The sequence below is a fragment of the Myxine glutinosa genome, chromosome 7, assembly GCF_964187855.1.
Source record: "Myxine glutinosa chromosome 7, kmMyxGlut1.1, whole genome shotgun sequence".
NCBI classification, from domain to species: domain Eukaryota; kingdom Metazoa; phylum Chordata; class Myxini; order Myxiniformes; family Myxinidae; genus Myxine; species Myxine glutinosa.
In genome coordinates, this window is record NC_136267.1 from 119406510 (window position 1) to 119425158 (window position 18649).

General features: G+C 44.6%; 1 protein-coding gene across 7 annotated transcripts in view; it reads right to left on the reverse strand.

Moving 5' to 3' along the window:
* Positions 1–53: 53 nt before the first annotated feature.
* ANO5 (anoctamin 5) overlaps positions 54–18649 on the reverse strand; it is a 97134-nt gene continuing 78538 nt past the window's right edge. For all 7 annotated transcript variants that reach the window (XM_078782198.1, XM_068099833.2, XM_078782197.1 and 4 more), the window contains 6 exons: positions 15130–15227; positions 8853–8995; positions 6329–6534; positions 2845–3056; positions 2636–2741; positions 54–2460 (listed from right to left, as the gene is read on the reverse strand). In XM_078782198.1, the coding sequence (XP_078638324.1) occupies positions 2266–2460; positions 2636–2741; positions 2845–3056; positions 6329–6534; positions 8853–8995; positions 15130–15227 (960 nt within the window). In that variant the 3' untranslated portion in view covers positions 54–2265. The remainder of the gene's footprint in view (positions 2461–2635; positions 2742–2844; positions 3057–6328; positions 6535–8852; positions 8996–15129; positions 15228–18649) is intronic.

The window sequence follows — 18649 nt, forward strand, 5'->3', positions numbered from 1 at the left end:
TATTTGTTCGGGGCGGTCGCTTGAACTGTAGAAAGCACCAGGAAACAGTAAACGAGCGTTTGTAAACTTTAATGATATTACTGGGAGGCAAAGTGCAATACAAAGGCAAGATGTCTTCACAGCCAGGTCACATGCTTAAATGTACATTCCCTTATAGCAACTCCGCCGAGATTGCTTTTGCGATCACAACAAACATGCCACGAAGCACGTTCAATTGATGAATTAATCATTTTACTCCATAAGCAACAATGGCTGCACTCTCCAGACCGTGGATGAGCCCAGTTTCAATTAAACCTCTCCCAGAATAAAACTTAGCACCCGCACCACAATAACCCGCTCTCGGCTGGAACCGCAACTCTTCCGCTCTTTACGTTTTACGCTTTCAGCCTCCAGTCATACTCTTCCATTTCAGATGTACAGACATCATTAATACTGGTTTAATTAAATGCCAAATAAAAATATCCATCCGCATCCCGTGCTCATTGATGACCAAGCAGACATTCAAATGGATCCATATACATTTATCTCTACATCAAACTGGAAATCTCCTCCCCAATCCTATTTACAACACCAACCTGGATGTGATGACCTTGCGGTGGTAGCTCAGGTTGATCCACAATTTTCATTAAACCTCCAACATTAACTCCACCTCACACCAGAATTTCCTTCCTGCAAACTAATCAAAACCAGTTACAAGGCCAAACCAAGTAATCAAAACCAAACCCCAAAAGGCTTGCATTGTAACCGAAACAAAAAACCAATGATGGACGGTCCATGGGTTAAATAATCATATTTACAATCCTGGGAGAAAAAAAAAAAAGACTGGCAAATGTTAACCATCATTTCACCACAAGTTTTCTTTTGGTACATCAGACGATGAGACGCCAATAATAGAAAACGAGGGCAAAAACAAGGTACAAATTCACCCACCGCCCAATGTCACGAGGAGCTTTTGGCAAGCACAAGGTAGAAAGGTAGAAGTTACATGTGGTGTTCGCCACAATCCCATAAAAGGATCACGGTGAGCATCGAAACATTGACCAGATTTGAAAATGGAACCACATTGCATTTCTGGGATCCGTGATCGAGTGGATCGACCATTCACTTCTTCGCGGACTCGACTTAATCCCTCCTGCGTTGCATGTAGACTCTATGATGCGGCCGGTGTCACGTCGGAACAAAGCAGGTAAACCTCATGGAAAGTGCAGGAAAAAGTATAATAGACTATGGCTATATTGACAAACTTGCGTACAGCGCCAACCTTGACATACACCGACTGCTTTTAATCTAGAGAAAGTATTTAACACATTGGCCAACTTTTCAGTTGTTTACAGCTTATGTCACCCCCCAAAAAGGGAAATACTAGTCACGTGAGGGCCCCAAAACTACATGCACCATTTTACATGAAAAAGGAGGTCGATTTCACAGTGAACCAAAATGACAGTGTGCAAAGTTTGCCAAACACAATAAAAATTAATTAATTAATTATCACAAGGAAGTGCATAATATGGCTTAATGGAAGATTCCTCGTGTACACCACCACTCTGGTCCGAGGTGGAAAACAAGACAGCAGATTAAATTTCCCTGCCTGGTGCAATGATCCTGCCTTGCGCTTTGCAACGAGCCCTGGACCTTACCATAATCTCTGAGACCTTTCGTGCTCATGTCGTGCCACCTTTATACATGCAAGCTGTGAAATCAGAGGGTGTCAACCACAAGATAATATCTGTCTTGCTGCAAAAGACTGGCTCGCAGTCTGGCACATCTTGCACTTCGATAGGCTTTTGCAATATTTTTTGTCTAACATTAAATTGCTCGAGGCATGCCTAATGGAGATGGCAGCTTGGACCAATTGGCCAACCCATTGCAGAAAGCTCCCACCATCACTTGCTCGTAGAACCATCAACATTGGCTTGTTTGGTACATTCCCTGCACCAATACTGAACTTTTTATTCTGATTTTCCATCTGTAAAGATACTTATATTGCTGGGACGTATCCAGCAACAATTTATTTGGCTATTCGAGATTTGGCATTAGACCCTCAAATCGCTGTTAAAATGGCATGCCCAGGAACATATGGATGCAACACTTATTACTTCGGCCTGAGGTATCTATCTCAAGTCCGTCAGAACTTTCCAATGTATTTGCCCATGCTCGACACATGACCATGTTCCAGCAACATCTCGAGAAAGGCCAAAACAAATTGTCCGATCAATGGGCAGGTCACATTCTTGCACAAGACTCAGCCTGGTTGATAGGCCTCATCTATAAAGTGCCAACATCACCATCGGCAAGCATATCTTCAGCATTAATTGTCAAAGTGTGGCGGAGGTTCTGGACCTCCCACTCCCGCACGATGCGTGCCATCGCGTGCCTCTCTCGCTTCAGCCGGTCGAGAACTTTCTGTGGGATGTCTGGGATCATGTAAGCGACGCAGAAAGTCGCTGCAAAGACAAGATGCTGTGCACGGGAAGAGGGGCAAATCAGGTCATAATCGTAATCACTGAAATATTAATAATTGCTTCTCAGCGACGTCGAAAAACAAATTCCATAACTGTTGTGCCATCATAAGCTTATCAGCTCAAAAATGGGGTTTGTAAATAGTGTGCGAATGAATGGGAAGATGGCAACTTACCTCTACTACGATGATATAAGCCAAGCGTGCTGCCAACACGTGCCAGAAGGTCGTGGTCAGTTCATACCGATTGGCTTCACCTGGAGGATACCGATAGTCTCGATACCTGCAACCAGCAATGGAAGAAAATGCACGAACGTTCATGCAAAAGTGCAAATGTGTACCTCGGTCTCAACGATCTGCAACTTGGCATCCAAGATGCTGCGTACCTGCAATTCAGGTCGGTAGCATTGTTGAACCAGTATGGCTCGGTATTTGGGATGCTCCATGGTTGGAAGTCCTCGATACGAAACACAGACAGGCTGCTGTTGATGTAACCCACCATGGTGTGCGTAATAAAGGTGTCGTTGGCCGTGTCGTGGTTCGAGAAGTAATACACAGACCGGGGGATAGTGTCCGAAGTGAATGCCACGATGAAGGCCTGCAGCACATCCATCGATTCATTACCAACATGGCTGTGCAGGAAAGGCAATGATTGGCAATATCGAAAAGTCATTAAATATAGTCACCCCTCACCCCCATCCCCGGTGTAATTCAACGACCGGGATTTGAACTCAGGACACGAGAACCCTCAAGCCAGCACCCTAAGTGTTAAGCCAACAACAACAACAACAACATGCATTTTAAAAGGCCATTTTCCCTGCTAGAGCGGGGGTTAGCCTTGCGGTCCCCATGACAATCTTCTCCATTTTGCCCTATTTTCTGCATCTCTCCTTGTTAACCCCCTTGCCCGCATTTCTTCTTCCACCATCTTTAGCCAAGTCTTTCTCGGTCTTCCCCGTCTTCTACTTCCTTCTACATTCATTTCCATCACTCTTCTCAACCAGTCACTTTCATCCTTCCTCAACACGTGACCAAACCATCTCAACCTGTTCCTCTTCACAGCATCAATCACAGGCTCTATTCCCATCATCTTTCGCAATTCATCATTTGTCTTCCTCTCTCTCAACGATACTCCGCACATCCGTCGAACCATTCGCATTTCCACCCTTTCCAACCTTCGTTGCTGCTCTACGTTCATTACCCATGTCTCGCTCCCATAAATCATAACACTTCTCACACATGCAGCATACACCTTTCCCTTCAGCTTCAACGACACTCCCCTCATCATCAGCACGCCACTCAATTCCCGAAACTTCTTCCATGCACATCTCACTCGAGCAACCGTTGCCGAGTCTGATCCACCTTCTCCATTCAGCATGTCTCCGAGGTAGCAAAATGTTTTCACACCTTCCAGCTTCACGCCGTCTCCAAGATCCAATTCAACATTTCTTCCATCTGCAGCTCCCTCTGTGCACACCTTACATTTGAATGTAGCTGCCACACTGGTTAATGACCCTCTCAGACCACTACATTTTTGATGAACCCACTCAGCGCACATTGTACACTGAATGGAGTTCACTCCGACACCCTTCCTACACACTGCACAGGGCCACTTCCCAGTTCTTTCCACCTCACCACATGCTTTACCACTTGCCATCACCTTCGTCTTTCCGATATTCACCTTCAGACCTTTTGTCTCCATACATTCCTTCCACGTGTTCATCTTTTCCTTCAGTCCATCCATACTTTCCGCAATCAACACCAGATCATCTGCATACAACAACTCCCACGGTAAACCCTCCTTTACGTTCTGAGCCAGCACCTCCATCACAGCTACAAATAGTAGTGGACTTAGTACCGACCCCTGATGCACTCCCACCTTCACCTCAAACTCACCACTGTTCCCGTCCTTCGTCCTTACAGCTGTGCGTGCTCTTTTGTACATTGCCATCACTACTCTGATCAACCATTCCTCCACTCCTAACTTCCTCAATGCCCATGTCAATACTTTGCGTGGAACCCGATCGAATGCTTTCTCCAGATCAACAAACCCAAGAAACAACTTCTTCCTCTTCTCCATGTACTTCTCCTGCAACTGCCTCACAATAAAAAGCGCATCTGTCATTCCTCTTCCTGGCACAAATCCAAACTGCATTTCGTCCATCTTCACATTCTTCCTTATCCTCCTCTCCAACACCCTTTCCAATACCTTCATTCCATGCTCTAATAACTTTATCGCTGGGTACGAGCCACACTCCAGAGGGTCACCTTTCCCCTTGTATAGAGGGACGAGGGTACTCAGTTCCCAATCCACTGGAATGCGGCCTTCTTTCACCACCAGATTACAGATCTCTGTCATTCTCTTCACACCCCAACTTCCTGCTGCCTTCAACATATCTCCCACAACTCCCGTCGGCCCTCCCGCTTTTCTACCCTTCATTGCTTTTATCGCTTCCTCAACTTCCTTCTCAGTTATCTTCTCTGCCGGTCCTAAAACTAGGTTACTCTCTATGTTGCCATCCCATTCATTCTCTGTATTCAACAGCATTTCCATATATCTTTTCCATCTTCCTTTAATTCCATCTGGGTCCACAACGATTTGTCCCACTTCATCCTTCAAGCAACTCACCCCCATCACATCACACCTCTCTTTCGCTATCTGCTTTGCAATCCTGAATACTGCTTTCTGACCCTCTTCCGAATCCAAGCGTTCTCCGAACATTTTCCTACATGCCTCCTGCGCCTTTGCTACCTCTTTCTTTGCAGCCTTCCTGGCTGCCTTATAACTTTCATGCTCTGCTGTTTCTGCTCCCGTACCCTTCGCCTTCTGCCACTCCTTGAACTTCTTCCTCTTCTCGTCAATCCTCTTTCCAACTTCATCATCCCACCACCATGTTTCCGAGTGCCTCGGTGGTCCTTTTGTCCACCCACATACCTCACCAACGGCTCCCAACAGACTAGCTTTCATTGACATCCAACCACTTTCAAGCTCAACCACATCATCCTCGACCCTACTCAGCCTCTCTTTTAATGCCTCTCTTACTGTCACGTCTTTCAACCTCCACACCTTCATTCTCGGTTGGTACTTCACCCGCCGAGCTCTCCTCGCACCTTTCACCCTTATGTCGCAGACAACCAAGTGGTGCTGTGAAACAGCCTCCTCCCCTGGGATCACCTTTGTGTCCCGGAGGTGCCCCCTATCTCGCCTACGCACCATCAGGTAGTCAACGGTTGTCGTCGACCCACCTGACGTGTTAAGCCAACACCAAGCATAAATACAGAATACACTACTCATAAACCAAACATCATGGCAAATACTATGCTAGTTATTGGAAACCATTCTTTCAAATTCCAAAACCAGCAAAAAAAAAAAGTTATACATCATGTCAGACAAAGCTAACTTTTCTCTTCCATGTAGAACTGCTTTCCAAACTCTGTTGAAGGTTCGACCTCTCTCCAGGCTTTCAAACCCACTGCCCAGCACCACCTCATGGTTTCTCTCATTTGTGCCTTTGAGATCTAGTACACCCACCACACCTCTCTATCCCCCCACAATTTCAACTACAACTCTCTCATCCTGCTGTGGTGCATCTGTTATGGTCCTCCAGTTTCCATTTTGTTTGTTCACATTTTTCTTCCTGTTGCTTTGCTCTTCCATGAGCTCTCAATACCTATCTACATATTACAAGTTGGTAAATATCGTAACGTTAAAATGAAAAGAGGTGGATGCATGTGATAATCCAGTGTACAGATTTACATCAATGTAGAAACATGACAGTAGTAAGGTGTGAATAACATGTGCCCTTACCAGTGTGATTGTTGTGCCCAATAACATTGTGCCCAATAACACCAGTGTGAGTGTGCCCTTACATTGGTGACCACAGAAAGCATGGCGAGCCCATACAGAATCTGCTGCCAGACGCCAATGGTCTGGGCTCTGGAGGCAGTCGGTCGGCGGTACTGCGTGACAAACTTCCAGGCGTCGAGGCGCATTTCAATTAGGTTGTTGAGGAGAGCAAGCAGCGGAGCCAGTGGGAAGGACACCACGAAGAGTGTTGTGAACCCAAACTGCACAACTGCACAACACAATGCACCAAAGTCGGCTCACACTCATTCCATAATGGTCATATATATACAGTCACGTGAAAAAGTAAGTACACCCCATGTAAAGTTTTGACTTTTGCAACATATTTCAACATACAGCTATTTGATCTTCATCTCAACAATATTGACAGATAAAGGTGATATAATATAACAAATATCATGAAACATTTACATTTTGTAGTCCATTGTATAATTTAAATAAACATAAATGCAAATTTCACATGTGGAAAAAGTAAGTACACCCTTGGCTCTAATAGGTGGTATTGCCCCCTTTGGCAGAAACAACCTCAAGTAGGCGTTTCTTATAACTGTCTACCAGTCGCCGACATCGACTGGGAGAAATTTTTGCCCACTCCTCCATGCAGAATTCTTTCAGCTGTGCGATGTTTGAGGGGTTTCTTGCATGCACAGCTCATTTCAAATCCCCCCACAACATCTCGATGGGATTTAGATCCGGGCTTTGACTTGGCCATTCCGGAACCCTCCATTTCTTTCTTTTCAGCCATTCCTTGGTGGATTTACTGGTATGTTTAGGGTCATTCTCATGTTGCAAGGTCCACCTTCGGTTGAGCTTCAACTTTCCGACAGATGGCCTCACATTATCCTCAAGCACCCTCTGGTACAATGAAGAATTCATAGTGGGTTCCATGATGGTGAGCTGCCCAGGCCCTGAAGCAGCAAAGCTGCCCCAAACCATAATATTTCCACCACCATGCTTTACAGTTGGTATCAGGTTGTTGTGGTCAAATGCTGTCTTTGGTTTTCACCAAACATGTCTCCTGGTACTGTGACCAAATAGCTCTACCTTTGACTCATCTGTCCAGAGCACATTGTTCCAGAAGTGCTGGTCTTTGCCGAGGTGTTCATTGGCAAACTTTAGTCTTGCCCTTATGTTCTTTCTGGACAGCAAAGGTTTCCTCCTGGCACACCTCCCATGTAGATCAAATTTGTGCAGCCTCTTTCTAATGGTAGACTCATGCACTTTGACATCAACAGTGGCAAGAGCTACCTGTAGGTCCCGTGATGACATTCTGGGGTTCTTCGAGACTTCTTTCAGCATCTTGCGGTCTGCTCTCGGGCTGAACTTGTTGGGGCGGCCTGGCCTGAACAAGTTGGCAGTTGTTTGGAATCTTCTCCACTTGTAGATGATCTTCTGGACAGTCGAATGATTGATTTCAAATTGTTTGGAAATCTTTTTAAATCCCTTCCCAGACTCGTAGGCATCTATAACCTTCTTTCTGAAGGCCTCAGAGAGCTCTTTTGATCTGGGCATGGTGACGCCGCACACTTCAACAACAAAGAGCAAACCAAACTAAATGTCTGAGGTTTAAACAAGACAGGTTCCTCCAAGATCCTCTCTGACGATGTTCTAATCATTTGCACCTGAGCTGGTGCACCTGAATCTAATTTTAGGTATTTCAAGTAGTGATAAATGTCGGGGTGTACTTACTTTTTCCATGTGCGAAATTTGCATTTATGTTTATTTAAATAATACAATGGACTACAAAATGTAAATGTTTCATGATATTTGTTATATTATATCACCTTTATCTTTCAATATTGTTGAAATGAAGATCAAATCGCTGTATGTTGAAATATGTTGAAAAAGTCAAAACTTTACATGGGGTGTACTCACTTTTTCACGTGACTGTATATATATATATATATATATATATATATATATATATATATATATATATATACATACACACACACACACACACACGTTCCCTGAGATCCCAAAGGTATGATAACCTCAAAAAGCCACCATGAGATATGTGACAAATGGTTAGTTAAGCTTATAGTTTACATGATAGATGTGGCTGTGGTGCGGGCCTAAACGCTTGCAAAATATTATGCAGATCTGTATGATAACAAGAGGGACAGCACATTTACAATTCACCTCAAAGGAAGTTTTTCCAAAATGAAACATTCCCAGGTAGAGAAAACCTAGAACAGCTTGGCTACAAGCATAGTCCTAACCTGTTTGTCTTCATACTCAAAACCTGGGCCTCCAATGGATCAGTACAAACCAGGACATAAAGCATAAATATTGTACATAATAAAACCCCAAATTTACTTCCAAATTTGTTTGTCCGTTAATGCTTTGTTTTTCCGAATTATCTTATTATTCCTATTGGTACAGAAATATTCATCGGCATGACAGACCATCGGCATGACAGACCATCGGCATGACAGACCTTCGGCATGACAGACCTTCGGCATGACAGACCTTCGGCATGACAGACCTTCGGCATGACAGACCATCGGCATGGTGTCAAAATCTCACCCATCTCCAAGTATTCGTAGAAGAGGCCGAGGCGGCCCAAATCCTGTAAACAGTAATCGCTCTCCCAGCGGCTCTTGTGCAGGAGGTTGGGATTTTCAACCGCGGACTTCGAACCACGCAAGCGCAACTTGTTCTTCGCCCAACTGTGTACACGAATAACCTTCATGATATCCCTCATCACACCAAGTTTTGAATATGTGTGACAATCATTTCATTAAACGCATGCAAGAGTACTTTTATTATTTACGATAAAGCCACATGTACCTAACTACAGCAAGCAAAACCTTCGCCTAACGAACTCCCCCATAATGAAAAACTCCCTTTATCAGAGAGTTGTATGGGTCCCAGCAAGATACAATGCATTTGAATAGATTTTCCACATCTGGAAAATGAAGTTCTTCTAATAACGAAATCCATATATAAATCGAACACCAACAATGTCTCCATCATTACAAGCAAGCCACCTTATGAAGAGTATTATCCGGTTCTGGGATCAAACAACGGTATATTTCAAAGTAAATCAAGAACCCAACTCAGTGGCATAATGGATGAAGCGCCCTCTGGGAGGACACAACAACAACAACATGCATTTTAAGGCCATGTTCCCTGCTAGAGCGGGGGTTAGCCTTGCGGTCCCCATGACAATCTTCTCCATTTTGCCCTATTTTCTGCATCTCTCCTTGTTAACCCCCTTGCCCGCATTTCTTCTTCCACCATCTTTAGCCAAGTCTTTCTCGGTCTTCCCCGTCCTCTACTTCTTTCTACATTAACTTCCATCACTCTTCTCAACCAGTCACTTTCATCCTTCCTCAATACATGACCAAACCATCTCAACCTGTTCCTCTTCACAGCATCAATCACAGGCAATATTCCCATCATCTTTCGCAATTCATCATTTGTCTTCCTCTCTCTCAACGATACTCCGCACATCCATCGAACCATTCGCATTTCCACCCTTTCCAGCCTTCGTTGCTGCTCTACGTTCATTACCCATGTCTCGCTCCCATAAATCATAACACTTCTCACACATGCAGCATACACCTTTCCCTTCAGCTTCAGCGACACTCTCCTCCTCATCAGCATGCCACTCAGTTCCCGAAACTTCTTCCATGCACATCTCACTCGAGCAACCGTTGCCGAGTCTGATCCACCTTCTCCATTCAGCATGTCTCCGAGGTAGCAAAATGTTTTCACACCTTCCAGCTTCATGCCGTCTCCAAGATCCAACTCAACATTTCCTCCATCTGCAGCTCCCTCTGTGCACACCTTACATTTGAATGTAGCTGCCACACTGGTTAATGACCCTCTCAGACCACTACATTTTTGATGAACCCACTCAGCACACATTGTACATTGAATGGAGTTCACTCCGACACCCTTCCTGCACACAGCACACGGCCACTTCCCAGTTCTTTCCACCTCACCACATGCCTTACCACTTGCCATCACCTTTGTCTTTCCGATATTCACCTTCAGACCTTTTGTCTCCATACATTCCTTCCACTTGTTCATCTTTTCCTTCAGTCCATCCATACTTTCCGCAATCAACACCAGATCATCTGCATACAACAACTCCCACGGTAAACCCTCCTTTACGGTCTGAGCCAGCACCTCCATCACAGCTACAAATAGTAGTGGACTTAGTACCGACCCCTGATGCACTCCCACCTTCACCTCAAACTCACCACTGTTCCCGTCCTTCGTCCTTACAGCTGTGCGTGCTCTTTTGTACATTGCCATCACTACTCTGATCAACCATTCCTCCACTCCTAACTTCCTCAATGCCCATGTCAATACTTTGCGTGGAACCCTATCGAATGCTTTCTCCAGATCAACAAACCCAAAAAACAACTTCTTCCTCTTATCCATGTACTTCTCCTGCAACTGCCTCACAATGAAAAGCGCATCTGTCGTTCCTCTTCCTGGCATAAATCCAAACTGCATTTCGTCGATCTTCACTTTCTTCCTTATCCTCCTCTCCAACACCCTTTCCAGGGAGGACAGTGTCCTCTGGGAGGACAGTGGCTAGATTTCCACCCTGGCCGAGGCATACCAAAGAGAAATAAAAAATTAGCCCCGAGTGGGCTGATGGTCATCTCTTGAGGTTGTGGTTCAGATCTCTGCTGATTTTGGGGAACCCTCCTGTGAGCCCCAGATACGAGATTGAAAAAAATCGAAGACCGAGTGATCCTATGGACCATCGAGTAGAAGGGCTGCATTGGGTTTCAGAGCAATCGGTAGGTAAATGAGGGACGAGTCGGGATCCAAAGTTTCAAGGGGTAAAACCCCATGGGAGCCCCATGATCCAAAATTGAAGCCCGAGAGATTGTGCGGGCTACTGTCTTCTATTTACGTGTCAAGTTTCAGACCAAACAGCCAGGTGATAAGGGACGAGTAGCAGAAGTAGCTAAAAGTTAACCGACATTCCATTTTACAAGTTAATCCCTTCGAGAACTGAGATGAGATGACCGAAAAAGAACAAAACAGCTGATGCTACAATGATATAATAACACACACATGCTGCATTGTGTTATTTTGCTGTCTGCACATTTACCGGACATTTCATTATACTGTAGTTATTACAGGACTATGTGTATGACGAAGTCATCCACATGAACGGGCTTTCAATGAATAGTTCTTAACCCCTGCTAAGGCAGCGCTTTTGACCAACCCTGATGTTGTTTCTGTATTTGACGCTAATCGATCTGAGGGTGGAGGAGAGAAAAAAAAGAAAAAGATGCCGTACAGTGTAGAAGAAGAAAAGAAACACCGGAATGCTTTATTGCACATTTTCACTCAACATCTGATGGTGTGCAGTCATTTCATTTTCAGAATTCGGAAACCCCAAACTTATACCTCCGCCATTGAAAGTGGACAGAGGTTATATATCCATACCTATTTGTCTGTTTGTTGTGAGCACGATATCTCAGAGTTGTTGACGGTTTATGACAAAACTAGGGGGATGAGTTGGTTAGGTGACAAGAACAAGCCAGTTAGAGTTTGGTTCAGGTCCAGATCCGGCCCATCAGCAGGGCACAAAACGTAAACTGTTCAGCCTGGCGGAGGTGCTCTACCGAGTGCCGTGCTAGCTCCTAATGTTTTGGAACACTGCTATATAATCGAGCGTTTAACATGAACATTGTGGTAACTGATATTACATTATTTTTGTATAAATGACAGCGCCATGTGGTGCATCACACAGTACAATCACGCTGTTCTAAGTGACAGTAAGTGACTAAGATGTCGCAGCGAGTTTGGGGCCAAATGCAACATCAGTTTTTCAAAAATCTTAGAATTCGAAAAACTGAAGTTGTTTTTTTAATTTTTTTTTTTTTGTGTATACAGGATCGAGGCTCGTGAAAGAGCTAAGATTTATCACACAAAAAAAAATCAAAACAGACACACAAAGTATATAATAAGGGGAGCTATATAATAAGGGGAGCTGTAGACAAGATGGGGAGAGAAGGGGAAACACACAAACACAACATTTGAGGGCAGGGACATCGGGAGATCTGTGGGAGGGAAGGGGCTTGGGGGGAGGAGGCGTGGGAAGGAGGTGGGGGTGTGAGAAGTATAAAACACAAGGACACCAAGGACTTCCAGGAAAAAAAATTGGTATTTCAAAAAAGTGGATCTGGGGTGAAATTAGCGGGGGTAGAAAAGATCAAGGTTTTGGATGGGGGAAGACAAGAGATGGTGGTGCACAGCTGTTTTAAAGACCTGGAGGGAGGAGTGGGATTGAAGAGAGTGAGGGAGTTTGTTCCAGAGGTGGGAGAAAAGGGGAATGAAGGAGTGAAGGTGAGCAGAGAGTCTTGATTTTTGCAGTTTAACCATAAGAGGGTTGCAGGCGGATATTGTGCGACCTGTGGGAATATTTGGGGGACAGAGCCCAGAGAGAGCTGGGGGAGCAAGGCCGGAGAGGAGTCGGTAGAAGACAGAAAGACCACCAACTTGCCTGCGGTGAGTAAGTGAGAGGCCCTCGGAGTTAGCTTCATCACGGGAGATTCCAATGATTCTGAAAGCTTTGGTTTCAACAGCGTGAAGCCGAGCTAGGTGTGAGGCAGGAGCACCGACCCAGAGGGGAGAACAGTATTCCATTGAGCTGTGGATGAAAGCCTTGTATGTGGTGAGGAGCTCAGGTGTGCCGAGGAAGGACTTCGCACGACGGAGGATGCCCAGTCGGCGACTGGCTTTGGAGGCCAGATTTGAAATGTGGTTTTCCCAGGAAAGATCACGGCAGATAGTGAGACCCAAAAGATTGAGTGACAGAACTTATTGGAGAGGATTGTTCAGAAAGTGGATGGGAGGGTTGTCCAGTCGGTCTTTTCGGAGAGAATCTCCCGTGAGCCTTTCACTCACTCACCGCAGACAGGTAGGTGGTCTTTCTGTCTTCTACCGACTCCTCTCCGGCCTTGCTCCCCCAGCTCTCTCTGTGCTTTGTCCCCCAAATATTCCTGCAGGTCGCACAAGATCTGCCAGCAACCCTCTGATGGTTAAACTGCCGAAATCTCGGCTCTCTGCTCACCTTCACTCTTTCATTCCTCTTTTCTCCCGCCTCTGGAACAAACTCCCACACTTCCTTCAATCCCACTCCTCCCTCCAGGTCTTTAAAACAGCTGTTCACCACCATCTCTTATCTTTCCCCATCCAAAACCTTGATCTTTTCTACCCCCACTAATTCACCCCAGATCCACCTTGTTTGAAATTCCAACTTCTTTCCTGGAAGTCCCGGCAGTGTCCATACGTTTCATACCTCTCCCACCCCCCCTTCCCATGCCCCCCCCCCCCCAAATCTCTCGATGTCCCTGCTCTCAGATGTTGTGTTTGTGTTCCTCCCCCTCTCGCCCCATCTTGTCTACCGCTCCCCATGTTATATGTTTTATGTGTCGGTTTGTCTTTCTGTGTGATTAATGTTGGCTCTTTCACGAGCCTCGATCTTGTATACAAAAAAGAAAGAAAAAAAAGAAGACATCGTAAGAGTGTGAGATTTGTCAGGATTGAAGAGGGAGAGGGAGACAGGTTTGAGAGTTCGGTCTTGAGTGGAGAGATATTGTTTCCTGGCTCTCCTGAGAGTGGACACACACTTGTTTCGGGCTTTGTGAAAGGAAATGAGATTTCCTTCCGTTGGATTTGCTTTGCAGGAGGCGAAGGCAAGTTGTTTCTGGGCAACTGCCTCACCACAAGATTCCGTGTAACATGGACGGGAGGAAGGGTATGACAACTGAAGATGAGATAGGATAAATCTGTGCATGAGAGAGCAATTTACTTTGGAAGAATTTCCAGGATGAGTTGATGTCAGAGGCGGTAGAGATGGAAGACCAGTCCAGATGATTGATGGCTCCTTGAAGACCATGCCAGTTGGCCTGAGTGAAATGCCAGACTCGTCGACGCTGAGGAGGCTCTCTGAGAATGGCCAGAGAGTGGTCCACTTTAACAAGCACATGATCAGAAGAACGGATTGGAGCAGAAGAAGAGCAGCAGACATTTGCAGGGAAGTTTGTCATGACCAAGTCTAGAAGAGAAGATACTCCATTGACTGAGATCCGGGTAGGGGAAATTGACAGATTGTGTCAGTCACAATGAGTCACAGAAGTCCTTTGCTGAGGTGCCATGGCTGGTGAGAGAGGAACCCACACCCAGCCAGCTGGCATGATGACAGTTGAAGTCGGCACATATGAGGAAGAGAGAGTTGGGATGGGTAGATAGAAGTTGGTCCATGTTGTCAGACAGCGAAATGTAAATGGAGTCATCACTGTTTGGTGGACGGTACAACACACATATGAACAAAAGGTGGGAGTGAAGGGGAAGCCGTAGCCAGAGGTACTCCTGGGGGTGGTCAGAGAGATGTCCACTTTAGCAAGCACATGATCAGATGAGCCGATTGGAGCAGAAGAATCATTACTACTTTTTAAAATGCCACAGTCATTCCCAAGTTCTTGTGGGGTTGGCCGGGGAATGGTTTGGCCCAAGTCTTTCACGAACCAGCTGGCCAAGCCTGACACTCGACCCAAGTAGTTTAGGGTAGGAATTTGTTATTTGTTCAGGGTGCCAACGATATTCCCTACTCTTCACGATGGATGCCGTGGGATCTATCATCCACCAACAAATGCCGGCAGACAAGATGCAAGTTTAACGTCCATGTGAGGGATGGCATGCACATCAATTAATCACAGTTGATCGGTGACGGGGGTTACAAAGAAATTCAGAAATTAAATAAATAAATACAAGCCTTAGGCATTGGAGAACAAGCAAAAAAAGAATTAGAGATAAAACTTACGGTAAGACTACTTCTTGAACATTTCCCCAGATCTGCTTTCCCACCATGATGATTGTCAGCTGCGTTGTGAGCTCCATGAGGCATCCCGAGGTGTCACACTACACAGTGAAGGAAACACCGTTAGTCACACCTTACAGGTGAGCATCATAATACAGTTCGGGGTTGATCTGCAGGCAGCATGGAAAACGACACCATGCAACTCCATGCAAAGTTTTTCCCAAGATGGCGGCCAAACCTCATGACCAATGACGTCATTATTTTTTTTTTCTCCACCATTTTATCCCCAGACGACGCTCAAGAAATTTCATCTTGAACGGATGAAGTTTTATACTTGTCGAATTATGACGTCATAATGGAGGCACCTATGACATCATCATTAACATATGTTATTCCTCATGGCGAGTTCTTTACAATGAGCCATATATCAATTTTTTCTGTGCAGCGCTTTCGGAGATATGGAGGTGCAAAGATGGCGCGCATACCACGTGACCTATGACGCCAGAATGATCATTAAAAAATTCTGAAGGTAGAGGTGCACCTATGGTGAAAATTTCCTGTCAATCGGACCAACGGTTGCAGAGAAAATCATATTTATTCTGTGCGTCCAAACAGACAAATGAAAAATCAGTCGTAGAGTGATATTTGGCAAAACAGAACAAAGTAGCATGGCAATCAGTAATAATCTATCTATAATTCCAGTAATCTCTCTGTGTGTGTGTGTGTGTGTGTGTCTGTCTGTCTGTCTGTATGCGACCGCTGTTTCTCGACAACTACCGGTCCGATATACTTGAAACTTGCCAGGTATATTGCTGGGGACCCGAGGATGTGCCTTTTCAAGGTTTGAAAATAATCGGACAAGTGGTTCCCAAGGTATGGTCACCGTACTCGCAAGCCGTTCGCTTTGGCTTTGCGAATGGACCAAACCATTTCATGTAAATAGAGGGGGGGGGGGGGGGTTCTGTGGTCGTTACTGCCACGTGGTTTCAAAGTTTTTTTTTGTTGTTGTTGTTTGCACGCATGTTTTTTTGCATGCACGTACGGGCAAGCACGTACGGGCAAGCACGTACGTGCGGGCACGAATGGACCAAACCATTTCATGTAAATAGAGGGGGGGGATAGTCACCGTACTCGCAAGCCGTTCGCTTTGGCTTTGCGAATGGACCAAACCATTTCATGTAAATAGAGGGGGGGGATATAATTTTAGATATATATATAGTACGGGCACGCCCTAGTAATAATAATAATAATAATAATAATAATAATACATTTATTTTATATAGCGCTTTTCAAGAAGCCCAAAGACGCTTTGACAGAGTACAAAAAACAAGTGCAAAAAGACAAAAATCAATAGGTAAACAGTAGAGCATCCTTTTGACCTAAATAAATAGTGGTTGAATTCAGTGACCTGATATGCAAATCGTCTTCAAAGTTTAAGTTAATTGGATGAAAATTGACAATTTTAGAAATTTGGCCTATGTTGACCTCAAAAATAGTTGGTGGTTGGTTTCAGTAAGCTGATATGAAAATCCTATTCAAATTTCAAGTCAATCGGATGAAAATTGAGGATTTTAGAAATTTGAAAAAGGTGATTGACCTTTGGCCTATGTTGACCTTGTGACCTATGTTGACCTCAAAAATAGTTGGTTGAATTCAGTTGACTGATATGTAAATCCTATTCAAATTTCAAGTGAATCGGATGAAAATTGATTTTAGAAATTCGGAAAAAGTGGTTGACCTTTGGCCTACATTGACCTTTTGACCTCAAAAATATATAGGATTTTGTCGGACCACGAACTCTACCATTTGGTGAAGTTTCGTGAAGATCGGTTTAAAATTGTGACCTGTAGGCAAGTATAAGTGAGCGGACAGAAACACAAACAAACAAATGAAAAATCGGTCTTGCCGGAATGTACTTTTTTTATCGGCCATTTTGGATCAAGTTTTTCGGTTTTTACAAGATGGCGGCCAAACCACGAGACCGATGACGTCATCATTAAAAAAAATTCTCCACCAGTTTATGCTGTCATGTCGCTCAAGAAATTGCATCTTTATTGGATGAAGTTTTTTGTTCTTGTCGAATTATCAAATTATGATGTCATAATGGAGGCCTTGGGCCTAGAGAGTTTAAAATTGGGCACAGTCTATTCCAGGGCAAGACAAATGTGTGTAAAGTTTGGCGATTCTACGTGCAACGGTGTAGACGTAGTGCTGCGCACAGACAGACAGACAAACCAACCGATCTTTCCGGCAAGTAACAAACACACACACAAACAAACACACACACACACACAGACAAACACACACATAAACACACACACATACAAACCGGAGTGATCAACATACTTGCAAAATATATATATATATATTTTGCCAAGTAACAAACAGACTCAAATGCAATACCCTCTCCTCTGGCGAGGGTAATAAACATGCACACCCAGGATGAACACAGTTAGGGCACTCACAGGCACAGACTTTGTACACCACAAAGAAATAACATCACTAACATACAAATAGTATATTAGATCAGTTATCAACTATGCCAACTCATCTTGGGCCTCCGGCCTATCAAACACATCTCGACACCCTGCAGACCATACAAAACAAAGCCCTTCGCATAATCACAGGTTGCACACTAAACACCCACCAAGCACCTACACACAGAAATAAAAATGCTAAAAATCAAAGACCACTTAGACATGAGAGGTGCAGTTGCTTGCAACGGCAAATGCCAAAGCCAATCACCCATGCCACTAAATGTTCAATCACCCACAGGCCTCTAGACACATTAAAACTACACCACAAAGACACGACAGACACGACATCCTTCATAATGCCCCCACCAAACAACGGAAACTACAAAAAACACATCCACACCCACATCACCATAAACATAATAAACAACCTGTGACGAAATATGATGTAATGTCTCGAGCTGAATGAAGAGACGATCTGAGCAAAGGGATGACCTTGAGGGAGCTTATCTTATATAAGCTGTGTCCATTCGGTGTGCTATCGGGTGGCATTCTGTATCCTAGTGCTGTAGACTACTGAGATTTAACAGGTACATAAATGCTTGCTTGCAGGAAACGAGAAGGAGATGAATGCTTGATTGCTTTCTATTTGGAACTAATAATCTGAATTCTTGTGTTGTCGGATGAGTAGAGATATAGTTCAATAAAGCCTCATTTCTTGGAAGAGATCTGAGTTTTATTTTACAATACAACCTGGGCCCAAACAGTATCTTCGGCAAAAAAAACCTCCACCCATCGATGACACAGAGAAACTACTCTCCAGGTCTGATCGGGTTCACCTTTCATGCTGTCACTGTGGACACCACTCACAACTTTTACACTACAAACATAGACTCGATGACACCACTGACGACACCTGCAACCACTGCCAGGCCACCCCACACACAATAAAATACATCAAGGAAGACTGTGCGGTCCTGGCTTCACATAGGCAAGAGCACAACATCTTGGATGTGAGGGATCTGTGGTCGCTTCTGTGAGATCGATCG